The sequence below is a fragment of the Saccostrea cucullata genome, unplaced genomic scaffold (assembly GCF_032062105.1).
Source record: "Saccostrea cucullata isolate Sc308-1 unplaced genomic scaffold, CSIRO_AGI_Scuc_v1 ctg2500, whole genome shotgun sequence".
NCBI lineage: Eukaryota > Metazoa > Mollusca > Bivalvia > Ostreida > Ostreidae > Saccostrea > Saccostrea cuccullata.
The window spans coordinates 52,747-66,025 of NW_026935664.1; the positions used below are offsets into that span (position 1 = coordinate 52,747).

At 35.2% G+C, this 13,279-nt stretch overlaps 1 protein-coding gene across 1 annotated transcript; it reads right to left on the reverse strand.

The window, feature by feature from the left end:
* Nucleotides 1-1,383: 1,383 nt before the first annotated feature.
* Nucleotides 1,384-12,633, reverse strand: LOC134243533 (uncharacterized; the record flags this gene model as incomplete). The annotated part of the gene is made up of 9 exons (XM_062725790.1): nucleotides 1,384-4,812; nucleotides 5,349-5,489; nucleotides 5,724-5,867; nucleotides 9,551-9,628; nucleotides 9,882-9,980; nucleotides 11,402-11,500; nucleotides 11,707-11,805; nucleotides 12,162-12,260; nucleotides 12,535-12,633. Coding segments are annotated over 9 exons (3,777 nt in total), but the record flags the coding sequence as incomplete, so codon positions are not given.
* Between the last annotated feature and the right edge of the window lie 646 nt (nucleotides 12,634-13,279).

Genomic DNA, 13,279 nt, shown 5'->3' on the forward strand with positions numbered 1-13,279 from the left:
TTTTATTAATTAAACATTTTTTCCATTTAACAATGAATTAAAAACACCCGTAACATCTTTCATAGTTTCTTATCTTTGTATTTTGTTCGTAAGAACATTTTTTTTTTTTTGCAGTCCATTAACATTAACATAGATTGACTACGTGTTCGAAGTAAAATGTTAACATGTAAACGTTGCTATTCATTCATTGGTCAGTTGCTTGTGGTAAGATCCTCTGTGCACATTTATAACAATAGGCGTATAAGGCAAACAAAGGTTTGTCAGTGTTGATGATAATGCACATTTTTTACCAGCGATTCAGTCACTAGTGAGCTCAAATTTTCGCCGAAAAGTATAAGATATATTGTTATTTTAACACCCCTTCCTTTAGCCACCCTTTTTCTGTTGAAAATCGTGAAAGTCTTTCAGAAAGGTCTATAAATATTTATTACAGGACATGTTTTCAAAAGAAACAGGCTATAGCAATATCATGTTAACTGCCAATTTTATTTATAAAATCGGTTCTATCCTATAACCTTTGAATAGATCAACCGAAACCACGTGTCTTGAATCACAATAACATTAGTAGGGGTGTGTATGTAGGAAACCATGATTGCAAACAGCAGATTATCAAATATAATGCAAGTATCCTATGGCAGTCAAGTTTGCATTTTATAAAATTATAATTACTTGACACAGGAGTTTGGAAAAATGAACTACAGAGTGTGAATTTGGTATATAATGTCTTCCATCCATCTGTCCCTCCATTGCACTGGCATTAAGTGCATTTTCAAAATAACTGTTCAAGATAGAGTATAAACCAAACCTCAAACAGATACATGTACATATTCATGGGAGTTATTCAACTGTGTCAAAATTTTGTGACCTTGATTTGCAATATAACTTTGACCTCCAAATCAATTGTTTTGCATTAAGAGCATCTTTGTTCAACATATTATGTAAACAAGTACTGGTAATGTGATTTATATTTCTGAATGTTGGTAATTCCCCTTGGTAGCATTCATTGTTTTGGCTTCAGAGTGCAGAAGCCAAATTTTGTCAACAGCATTTACCTCTTTTCCTTGCATGATAAAAAAAGCATCATCAATGGTCCAAACACCGGTATAGTGCATGAGAAAATCAAGCTAGTTGGAAGTGAAACAAATAACCATTGCCTCACCTTAACCTTGTCAATGATGCAGTTAGAAAAAGGCAAAATAAACACCCAATAAAGTATAACAATTTTTATTCCACTTTGAAGAGGATTTTTTATGAGATTGGAATGTCCAGCATATAATAAATGTTAACAGACATCACAGTTTAAAAATGGATTGTAAAAACATCAGGTTAAAAAAAGAAATTGTGCATTTCTCAAGTAAATATAGCAGGACTTAAATGTTAATTTAAAATGAAAAAAGAAAAGTTTAATAATTAAAATCTTGCACATAAACTTTATCCATCCTTTCACTTTTCAATAAAATTTATGTTTCACTATTATGATAGGTCTGATTAAAATTTCTTATATCAATTAATATTACATTAAAATAATTTGTATATTAAAGACAATACATGTACACACATTCTGATAAAGTGTAACCAGCACTTGATTTAAATTGGAAGTCAACCATTCACAGAAGCAAACAATGTCTGCATCCTATAATATATTTACATGTTTTCTGTACAAATTTTATGAACACAATTAAAATACAAAAAGAATTTTTTTCCACATAAATAAGCACCAACAATACATATAGTTTGGAATGCTGGTAATAAAATATATACAAAATAATTATCTACAAGAATGCCATTATAAATTATGCAATTGTATTTATAACATTTGCTGCCATATTTCAGAACAATCAATGGTATAAACAAGGTTAAATGTAATCATATGGAAGGTCAAAGGTCATAACCTCACACATCACTTCCTCTTATATAACTGGGAAGATGTCGAAAGTTATTATAAGTCTGGTTAGCCTGATAGCTGTGGTATTGTGGGTTATGCTGCTGGTACTGATGATTCATGTTGTGGGGACTATATCCTGGAGGGTTGTAATTTTTGTCCTTGGGCCCTTCATTATACGGTCCCTCTTGTAATCTCACAGCTGCCTCCTTCAGCTTCTTTTGATACCACCCCTCCACGTGAGCCTGTAGGTTTTGTCCATGGTTAACAGCCTGTGCTATGTCTTGAATCTGTTCGTAGTCATCATGCGTGGCAGCTGGGTGGGGGGAGTGGTTGTTACTAGATGCAGACAAACTGTGGTCATGGTCAGTACTGAATGATGAGGAAGGAGTCCCACTGTTACTGGGGACATTTCCATTATTAGCCCTGGAGCCGAGGATTTTACTACTGTACCCTGAGTCTGGGTTACTACTAGAATCCTCTTTATTGTAGGCGTTTGGGTAGTTAGACACAGCCTTTGGACTGTTAGCACTGCGTAGGATAGCTGGAGAGGCATTCAACATGGTTCTACGAGGAGTTGTGAATCCACCCTCATCATCGCTGTGGTCTCCTTTGTCCAGTAGATTAGACTCAGACTTACTGAGCGAGTACTGACCCTGGGAGACTGGGTTCACAAGGTACGTGCTGTGAGGTTTTCCCATTGGTGAGCCATTACCATAGCGATAGGAAGAGACATCCCTCACAGAGGCGTAAGGATTTTCTCTGATGTTCCCATGGGTTCTGTATGGTCCACCTTTCTTATCAAAGTCAATAGCACTTCGTCGTCCCTCGTATGGACCTTTCATTGTCATATACACACTCTCTGTCTGTGCACCTCTGTTTGGAACTGGTTGGTTTCCATATTTCAGGAGAGGGGAATTTCTAGCTTCACTTGAGTACTGATTCATAGATGGATTAATATTTGGTCTAGAGCTAGGTCTAGGTTGAGGCTGTGGTCTCTGCGAGGGTATTTGGGACTTATCACTAATGTGAGGGTTACTTGCAAAAGAGGTCGAGGGTGGATGGAATTTTTTCAGGTCATGAGCTGATGTGATATCACTGTCCAAGAGACCTTCAGATGACCTTGCCCTTTGTCTAACAATAGGCTTCTCGGACATTGACACATACAAGTCATCTCTTGGTGTCTCATTTCCTGGATTGGACTTGTTAATCTTATTTGGTTTTGGATATTCAGTTTTTACTGCAGCGAAGTAGCTGTAGGTCTGTTTATTATCTAGTTCATCATGTGGTGTTCGAGATCTATTAGGTAATTGAGCATAAGGACTCTCAAGCTCAATGTTTGAACTAGGTCTTGGTGTGGACGCTTGGAGGACATTGTCTGAAGTGGAATTTGGCACAGAAGTGGAAGGGTGTGGTTTGTCACTAGGTTTGGTGTTATCGTAACCGAATGTTGTGAATGTCGGTTTTGGGGGGATAAAGGGACGGTCGGAACGGCCGGAGCTGGGTCGGGAGGAATCCTGGGGGCCCTGACCAGCTCCGACGGAGGACACGCTAGAGTTTAGATTGCCTCCGGAGTTTGTATTTGAGGGCCCCCTTTCTGGGAAACTCTGCCGAGATTCGGTGTTTCTCACAAATCCATTTGAAGTTACTCCTCTTTCTGGAACACTCTGTCTTGGTGCTTCTCCACGTCTGAAAACCTCAGCTTGTGAGGATCTCAGAATGGCACCAGAATTGTCTGTTTGACTCCGAGGTAGTGATTTATTCACCTGTTCCTGGTTTACTGGGACACCCTGAGTTTTAGGATTTGTTTCGTGATTTTGCATGTTGCGATACTGTTCGTGGTGCCACGTCTGTGACTGGGGGATACGCTTTGGGACCGCCCCCTGACCTGAGTATTGATGAGGACTTCTGTAATCTGGTACAGTCTGTGGATGAACAGCCCCCTGCATGTGATGAGGACTGTTCATGTGAGTAGGTCTGGAACTGTGAGGAGGAATTTGTTCATATTTGGGATTTTGTGAATTTTTAGGTGTTCCTGTTGTATGGGGGAAATCTCGAAAACTTCCATACACAGGATCTCCTCTGTTCTGAACACTGGGGGAAGTTCCACGGGGAAGTGGGTGGGGGGAATAATTCCTAGAAGGAGGTCGTCCCTCACTTTGTCTTGTTGGCACAGAATTCTGAGACAGTTGATGACCATTAGGAATAGGTGAGTCCTTGAGATTGGTGGACACATGAGTTAATTCCCTTGGTGGATTTGAAATATGAACTTCAGCATTAGTCCTCACATTCACTTGATCCTGATCACTAAATGTAACAGTCCGTGTCTCAGGCACATTATGACTAGATCCTCTGACACGGTATGCATTAGTCCGACTGTAAGATGGCATTTGCCAAGCACGAATTTGTTGCATTGCTTGTTGTCGAGATTCGTAAAACGCCTTCTTGCGAAACCCTTTCCCACTGTGGTTATCAGACTGTGACAAAGTCTCGTCCGACCTCGATCGAAATAAACGTCCATTTTCTGTCTGATGAATCTCGGAGAAGATATTATTGCTCGGCAGTGCCGTGTCGTCGTGATGATGCTCCAGACAATGTCCATAAGAACCTAACTTATCCTCCAGCCACTCCTGGATGTCCACTCTAAGGTTTCCCTGGCTGTGCTGGATGAAGGCCCTCTCTTCCTCGAATCCTCGCCGCAGCCTCTCCTGACAGAGTGCCTCCTCCTCCGCCAGTCTTTGACTGGTTCTCTGGTCCACCTCCCTCACCTGCTGCGTCGTTCGCTGGTCAATCTGATTCATCCGGTTATTGAGGGCGCGATGGGAGGCCTCAATGTGGTCGTAAATATGTTCATGATTTGTATGAACCTGATGTTCCAGTTTCTTTAATGTTGGCATGCACTGACAGATTGGTGTGTATCCTATAGGTCCCTGGAAATAAAAAATAAATTAATTAATGGCTTGCAAGTTAATAAAATGAACACTGGATATAAAATGGCAAGAATCCCTGCCAACAAAAAAAAATGCAGATTCAGCAAAATTACATTAACAAAGAGGACTGTTGATTGTTTGAAAATTTACTACATTTATAAAATTCATATTCTTACATTAACTTTCATAAAATTTCCAAGTAACGGAGGTTTAACAATTATTACGTAATACTGACAATTTCATTAGATAGACAACAAAAAGTTTTTTTTAATACTATTTTCCCCTTCCCCTAATACAAATATATGTACTTGTAATAATTCCCGATGAACATCACAAAGACTATAAATCTATTTTTAAGAATGATGTATAATTGCACTGATTCTATCATAGATTTAGGTAACTGCTAAATTATACGAGACTCTTCATGCCTATGTACATGCAGAATACTAAATGCCTGTATATACTAACAAGATCTGCACTAAATGCCTGTATAGAACTACAAGTCAAGGCCTGTACGGCACAGAGTACTACATTACCTGTTTGATATTGCCTGCCAGGTCCCTGTAATACTGGACTCCTGGTTTAGGGACATACTGGCTGAAGAAGCCCTGGACAGAGGGGTCTGTTTTCCCCGTGTTAGGGGTCGAGGGGGAGTCAGTTTTATCTTTCTCCTTGTCCTACAATATTACAGAAAGATAAAAATAAATATCACTGAAACAGTTTTTGAACAATTTATTAAAAATAATTTTTGACATAGGAATATAACCAAATGATCTAAAAAAAAAAAAAAAAAAAGGGAGAAGAAAAAAGAAAACGCTGACTTAGTTAATATGGCTTCTGCATTCATGTAATAAATGAAATTCCAAAATTAGTTACAATAATTAAAAACAATATTAGACGTTTCTACATACCTTTTTCTTCTTTTTGAAAAAGTCAAAGAATTTTTTCTCTTGTTTGACTGGTTTAGGGGGGACTTCTTCCTCAGGGACAACTACTGGTCCCTCCAGATCCATAGGGTACTCCTTAAAGTTGACCGACTTTGCGGGGGTCTTAGGCTGTAACGAGAACAAAAATTAACATGTCAAACCTGTCGTCATCTACAGGCAATGCCAAGAATATCTGCAAAAACTATGAAACAAATTACTTGCAATCCTATGACTAAATATATTGTACTATTCTAATTCATATTGTCAAAAAATAAACTTTGGGACTTCCAAAAAAATGAAAAGACAGATTTTTTTTCCTAGTACATGAATTTTGTAAACCCCTGCTTCAATATACACTGTATACTCTTTCAATGAAAATTACATATCACTATATAAAATCAACCTTCAATCTAAGATCTTACTGAATAAACACTGCTGTTCAAAGAAAAGTCCAGAATGTTCTGATATTCATGGTAACTGTCGTTAGGGATCACATGAATGCTATCGTCATGAACAAGTTGCAGCCTCTCTGTCGGTAAAATTTGCATGAGATCATGATTTGGGATACTGAGTTTCATTTGGGATTCCATAATGGCCGAGTCATGCACAAGACAAATTAACATACTGTCCTCTATATCTGCACACAGATGATGCAATAAGACTTTCTTCAATCCCTTGACCATTAAAAGTCCTTTTGTTTTCTAATATCCTTTAAACTATGAGACTTTTATCATTCAACATTTGAACATTCCTTGAATTATATCATACAAGATCCACAAAGGTTCAATTTACTTATTCACTTCTGCTTACAACTAACCCCTAGGACTGAACTGCCTGAGACACACGGTTCTAAGATAATATAAAAGTTATAATATAAGGACGATTGTCGGAGAGGGAACACAGTAATGACAGGCCAGGAGGTGTGCACTCTCAATCACCGATCATAAGACACAATATAATTATCACTGATCACCACACGTCCACAAAAAGTCCCCACTGTCTACCATCCACAGGCTTAGGTCAGGGCTATAATTAACTACCCCCAGTCTGAACGCTATCGTAATCACAATGTAAGGCTGTGAAGTAATGATGGACCACACTCTCCCCGGCTTTAACACTGTCCCTCTCTCTCTCCTTTGTGAGGTGGCACTAGATTGGAGAATGTCAATCAGCATGACTTGGGGACATGAGCAGACATTTTTACAAACCTTTGTAGATCAAAGTGTGAGGGGTGATGTAACAGGCCCTGATTGAAGGAACACGACCTTAGAGCCCCCTGTGGGTGATAATGACAAGTGTAAACAGCCCAGTGACAGACAGGAGAGGGGCACATTAAATTATAATGGTTATCACCATGTCTGAGCAACAGCCTAGATGCTACCTACAAGAGACCATTTCCTAACTTCAAAGAAGTCAAGTGAAGAACCTTATATGTATAAAGTTAGACCTATCAGATAAACACTACACATTATACTTGAACAAATTTTGGTGTTCAATGCAAATGATTCAAAAATTTTTAGTACTTATAACTGAACTTACTTTAACTTAAAAAGGAAAACTGTTGACTATCCAAATTTTAAATTAAATTGACATTCTAAGAAGTAAATGTATGTAATATCTCATAATTAATATACTATTTCATATAATGCATTATTTCATGATCTTTGCAAATTTAATGGACTTTTTTTTCATATAAAAAAGCTGGATATTTAGGTTTAAAAAAATTATTTGTTTAAAAATATTAAAAAATTAGATATTCTTTTGAAAATCTCACTCTTAATGAATTAATGCAGAAATGACATATCATATATTTCACACATAGGGGTTACTTTAGAGAAATTATATTTTAATTTGATGTATTTTTAATGTAAAATCCCATACTACTATGAATCTAGCCTTGAGGTATTATGAAACGTGTCACTTGGGTTTGTATTTCACGTAATTAAATACTATGCTGGGTTTTGATGGGAGAGATTAAAATTTCTCAGGTAAAGTTACTAATTACAAAAAGTTCACCTGCGGCTTCATTTTCATTTCATTCACAATCAGCTGACTTAATTTTAAGTGCACATTGACCTCCATTCTCAAATTTATATTATTTTTTCTTAAATATTGATCGCCCCAAAAATCTTCATTCAATTTGAACTTTATTCAATGGGAACTTTTATTTTTATAGAAAACTAAAAATTGAAGATCATATCCTTTTTGTGGCAATTTTGTAGCTGTGTATATTACAGAGTTTGAAGTCGAACATGCCTTGGATATAAATGTTAAAATGAAAGATCTTTTTTCAATGAATTAAAGTTTCTAAAACGTAAGAACTAGATGCTTTTTTTTATTTTAAAAAATGTAACAAGGACCCAGGATTACTGCGCAATAAAAACTTGGTGTTACACAAACTTCTGTATTTAGGAAACATAAAAAAGGTGTCCAAAGGGATTATTGTTAATTTATAACCATATTTTAGACATAAATTCTTCTAATCTATTGTGAATAATTCAAATATGCAAGAGCATGATCTTTCACTTTAAATTTGATATAGATTAAAGGGCATTAAAAACTTGGGTATTTAGTTTCATTAGTCAAATTTTTAACTCCTTGTCAATTAAAATGCCGTGAAATTTAAATCTACCAGTAATAAAGTTAAAGTTATAAAAAAATAAGAATGTAAAAAATAAACTCAGGCATCTGAAAGCATCATATTTTTACCAATCTTTCAGTATGCTTAAATTTACAAAATAAGTTTTTTCCCATAGAAGTTTTATATATATATGAAAATAATAAGAGGAAGATTCTTCCACCAAACTTTGCAAAAACACTAATCCCCCCCTTTTCCTACCCGAAAATAAGTTTACAGGAATTTGACATGCAAAATATATTTTCACTTCTCACATTAAGCCAAATAATTGGTTTAGGCCAAATCTTTGTTTGACCATTATAGTTGCATAGGGTCTAAAATAGTAAAGTTCATAACCACAGTTATACATTTTATTTTTGTAATGCAGCCCCCTTCCATTTTTGTGGTATTGCGAGGGGCCAATGTCTGGTGATTTAGAGGTCAGTATTTATTTGTAGCTAATAATGGACGATAATGTTTACAGACCACAGAAATAAAACAAATACAGCCTGTAAACCTATCATGAAGACAATTCTGTCTAAGCTAAATGACAGACATTTTATGACCTGTATTCTGATTTACTTCTTGCTGAATTAAGGCAGACAAAATGAACATATTTTTGTATGTAGAATCCTAGCTATCAAAGAGACTATATGTGCATTCAGGCATGAATTGTCTGGAATCCTGCAGTTACTTTTTTTTTTACCTAACACAAAAAATATTTTGAAACTATTTTACTGCAAATTATGTTTTTTTTTTTGGTTTTAAGTTGAAAGTCTAAATTTTACTCATCACTTTATTTATGTCAAAACATACCCATGCACATTATATTCTCAAAATTCTGGTATACATTCCATTAAAATGAACATATAAAAGCAGTTTAGTGAAAGTCCTTAAAAAACTCAGTACCCTAGAGAAAGAGGAGGTAATCAGGATAGTTCAATATCCTAGTGAAGAGTTATCTACCCTTGAGAGGAGGGAGATAAACAGGATAATTTAATATCCAAGTAAAGAGTTACCTACCCTTGAGAAGGAGATAATCACTACAGGATAATTCAATATCCTTGTGAAGAGTTATCTACCTTAAAGAGGGGAGAAATATCAAGATAATTCAATATCCTAGCAGAGAGATACCTACCCTTGAGAAGTAGGAGATAATTTGGATAATTTAATATCCAAGTGAAGAGTTACCTACCCTTGAGAAGGAGGAGATAATCAGGATAATTTCTGGGTGTTGTTTCCTTTCGGCCACATCCTTAGCTGTTTCCTCTTGCTGTAATTGGCATAGAATATTCGAATTATATTATTAAATACACATTAAAATCTTTGTTTGAATCATTTTATTAGCAATTGGGATTTGTAGAGTTTTATGTAACAAAAGAAAAGAAACCTTTATCAGTAAAAAGTTAATAATTCACGTTTCGTAAAAAATAACAGGAAAAGAGAATTTAATTGGTATGAATATATATAATGGAAGGTATTTTGAACATCTCATAAAACATTCTTAAATTGATTTTTAGCTGTACCTTGTTTTTAATTCTAACATCAATTCCTGCATCCACTAACAGTTTGGCAATTTTCCGTCGTTTCAGAGCTGATGCTATGTGAAGTGCAGTGTCGCCATTCTACAACACAAATGATGATTGTCAGAGAAAATACTTAAAAATAAAAAAACTAATAAATATATCTTCAATATAAAAATATAATGTAAAATATCACATATTTTTGAGAGATCAAATTTTCATGTTTTTGGGAAAATATATTGGTTCATTAGTGGTTAAAGAATTGTTCAAAAAAGTTGCACTTTATAGTGGACATAAATTCTTAGGTCCCCTAATACCTTGAAAACAACAAAAAATAATCCCCAATGAAAATTAGTGATTTCACATTAACTTGAAAACTCAGTTACTGTTTAATTCTAAAATGACAAATCGAACTGTCATTTTAAAGGTAAATCTAATGTATCGGAGGACTATTTTCTTCAAAAAATATATCTGTAGTTAATTGCAAGTTTCTAATTGAATTTATCAATCCCTAGTAAGATGTTTTTCTGTTGTAAACAGCCCCCATATAAAGTATTGTGATGTTAATTTCATTGCTGGTATTACATCATCTGTCAATATAGGGCTTTATTTCATTTAGATTTATCACTTCACAGAACAATTCTTATTTCTGCTTTATCACTGCTCTAATCTACTGTTACTAACTTAATCTATGACCATTGTAATCTCAATGAATATCAAAAACCTTGAGCATCAAAAAAAAACGTCAAACTTATTTTTCCTGTAATTTATGCACACCTTAAGATAAAAAAAAAAATCTTCCAAAATTGAAAGAAACTGCAGTTATACCCTGCAAAAGCACTAAAGTCTGCATGCAAAAAAAAGACAACAAAGCGCGTGGGACACGCCCCCAATTGAAAGCAGCAAAACCCAGGAGACAATATACTGCAGGTCGCAGTCATTCTATCCCTACAAGTGTCATGTGTTATCAGAACAGAAATCATTCTGGTTGATGGGACTGGGGTGTAATATCGACTGATAGGATCCCTTTACATTGTGTGTGAAATAAAAGTCCCCTACATGCAATCTATAGACGGCGAATGTCTACAACAAGCTTATACTCAGTGTTTTTTTTTTTGACATTCACATGAACATATAAACCATCAGCCATGTATATATAATAAAAATATCATTGTCCGCCGGTAAGAGTACAATAATGGGGTATAAACAGACCATAACGTTCTTACTTATGATGGTGATTAATGTAATTGATATTTTTAGGAATCATGGCAATACCACATTAGTTATTTTCCCATGCATGCATGATTCAGTTCTATTTCACATCATAAAGAAATGCTAAATAAGAGCTTTTATATGTAGACATTAAAGAAGCACATTTAAGGAAAAATTGCACATGCCAAGCATTATCCAAATAAACAAATTTTAATAAAGACCTCCTTCCACTCAAAAGTTACAAACTACAAAAACAATCATAATTATTTATTTTGAGGATTGTTTTTTACAGAAAAAGAAATACTGTATACCTTGTTTTGTTCGTTAAGACTGCAGCGTGCACTGATGAGGATTCTGGTCACGCCCGCATGACCATATCTCGCGGCAGTATGTAGCGCTGTGTCTCCGTACTGAAATATAAATAACAATCATTGAAATATGTACAATATACTCAATTAAACATTTAAATAAAATATGTATTAACAGGATTATTTATCCTATCTAAATGTATCAATTAATTTTACTCCTTTTACAAACCATTCTTGAAAGTGTCATTCAAAATGTGAAACAGTGACCTTGACCCACTTAGTACAAATGTCAAGGTTATATCACTTACATTGTTTTTGATGTCAGGGTTACAGCCAGCCAGCAGTAGTATTCTTGTACTCTGGTTGTGTCCATTCTGAGCTGACAAATGGAGGGCTGTGAAACCGGCCTGAAAAAGAGCCATAGTGTACAGAGTCTGAGGGTTAGTGTAGAGGTGTTATACATTACAGACTCTGACCATATAGTAATCAGTAACTTAATAAAAACAGGCTATACAATATATCCCAATCTATCACCATTGATTAATTTTATTGGCTTTTAGATGAAGTAATTATTTGGATGGAAAATTGATCAGATATGATGGTAAAATGAGTGTTTTCTCTGTTGTTCAATCATTGTGTAGGCCGGTCCGCATCACTGGAATTAATATTCCTTTACTCATTTGATTGTAACGGGGTGTTATTTTATGTCAAACATCAATATTAGAAGAAGTCACACAATACAGTAATACTATGAGTTAATTACCTTGTTAGTAATAACGATATTACAGTCATATTTAATGAGGATATCTAGAGTTCGGCTGAAGCCATGCCATGCTGCTTCGTGGATTGCTGCATTCCCATTCTGCAAAAACAACATTCCAGTTTGAATTTCTTTAAAAGATATATATACATGAAACAATGACAAATGCTTAAAATACTGCAAAGATAGTCAGATTCACTGTCATGCATCAATTTTTTAAATATTTCAAACAAAGAATAGATGACCCCTCAAAAATTGAAGAACTAAAAAAAAATTGTCGTCCAACAAGAACCTTTCACTCCGGGTTTATATTAAGTTCAGCAAATTTATCTTTAAAAATCTACCATTTGTAGAGTTTGCCCCTTATTTGTATTACCTCATCCTGAATGTCAATGCTGCAGTGTTGGTCAATCAGGAGCTGGATGACCTCTGTATGACCTTGAGAGGAAGCTCTGTGAAGGGCAGTGTACTTGACCTTAAAAAAAAACATCAAATGGTTAGATTAATAGGCAGATGATTGCAAGGTTTTAACTACATTACAGTCCCTTTGTGAGCAAAATTATGAATACTGTTTAAATATGATAAAAAAAAATATTATACTCATGCAGATTGCAGACACATAAATATTAAAGGCACTAATAATACTTGCACCAAATAGTCCCTGACTTATGTTTACAGCCAATTTTAATATAGCAACTAAGTAGTATAAATAGCTAGATTTTTCCCAATCAGGTTTCTTCACCAATATGATAAATCATTACAAGGGAGACAACTTTGACAGGAAATCAAAATATTAGAAACCAAAATATGAGGTTATGCAATGGAATGCCTTTATTTGCTTTGTTTTGAATAAATTACACAAAAAGTCCCATGCGGAGTTTTGCAGGTAGTTTATATCTGTGTCAATTGTGCAGCTGTTGGGAGTTTGTGAGAGAAATATTGACATATACCGGTGAGCTGGCAGCGTTCTACCAAAGTCCTGTTAACATTGTAAACTAATATGTGTATCTCATATTTAATCACTCCATGTCTCATGTTTACAATGAGTATATCCCTCCATAGAATCATCAGCACTTCAGGTGCTTGAGTGTTTATTGTGAGTTTATATGAGGTTTCAATGA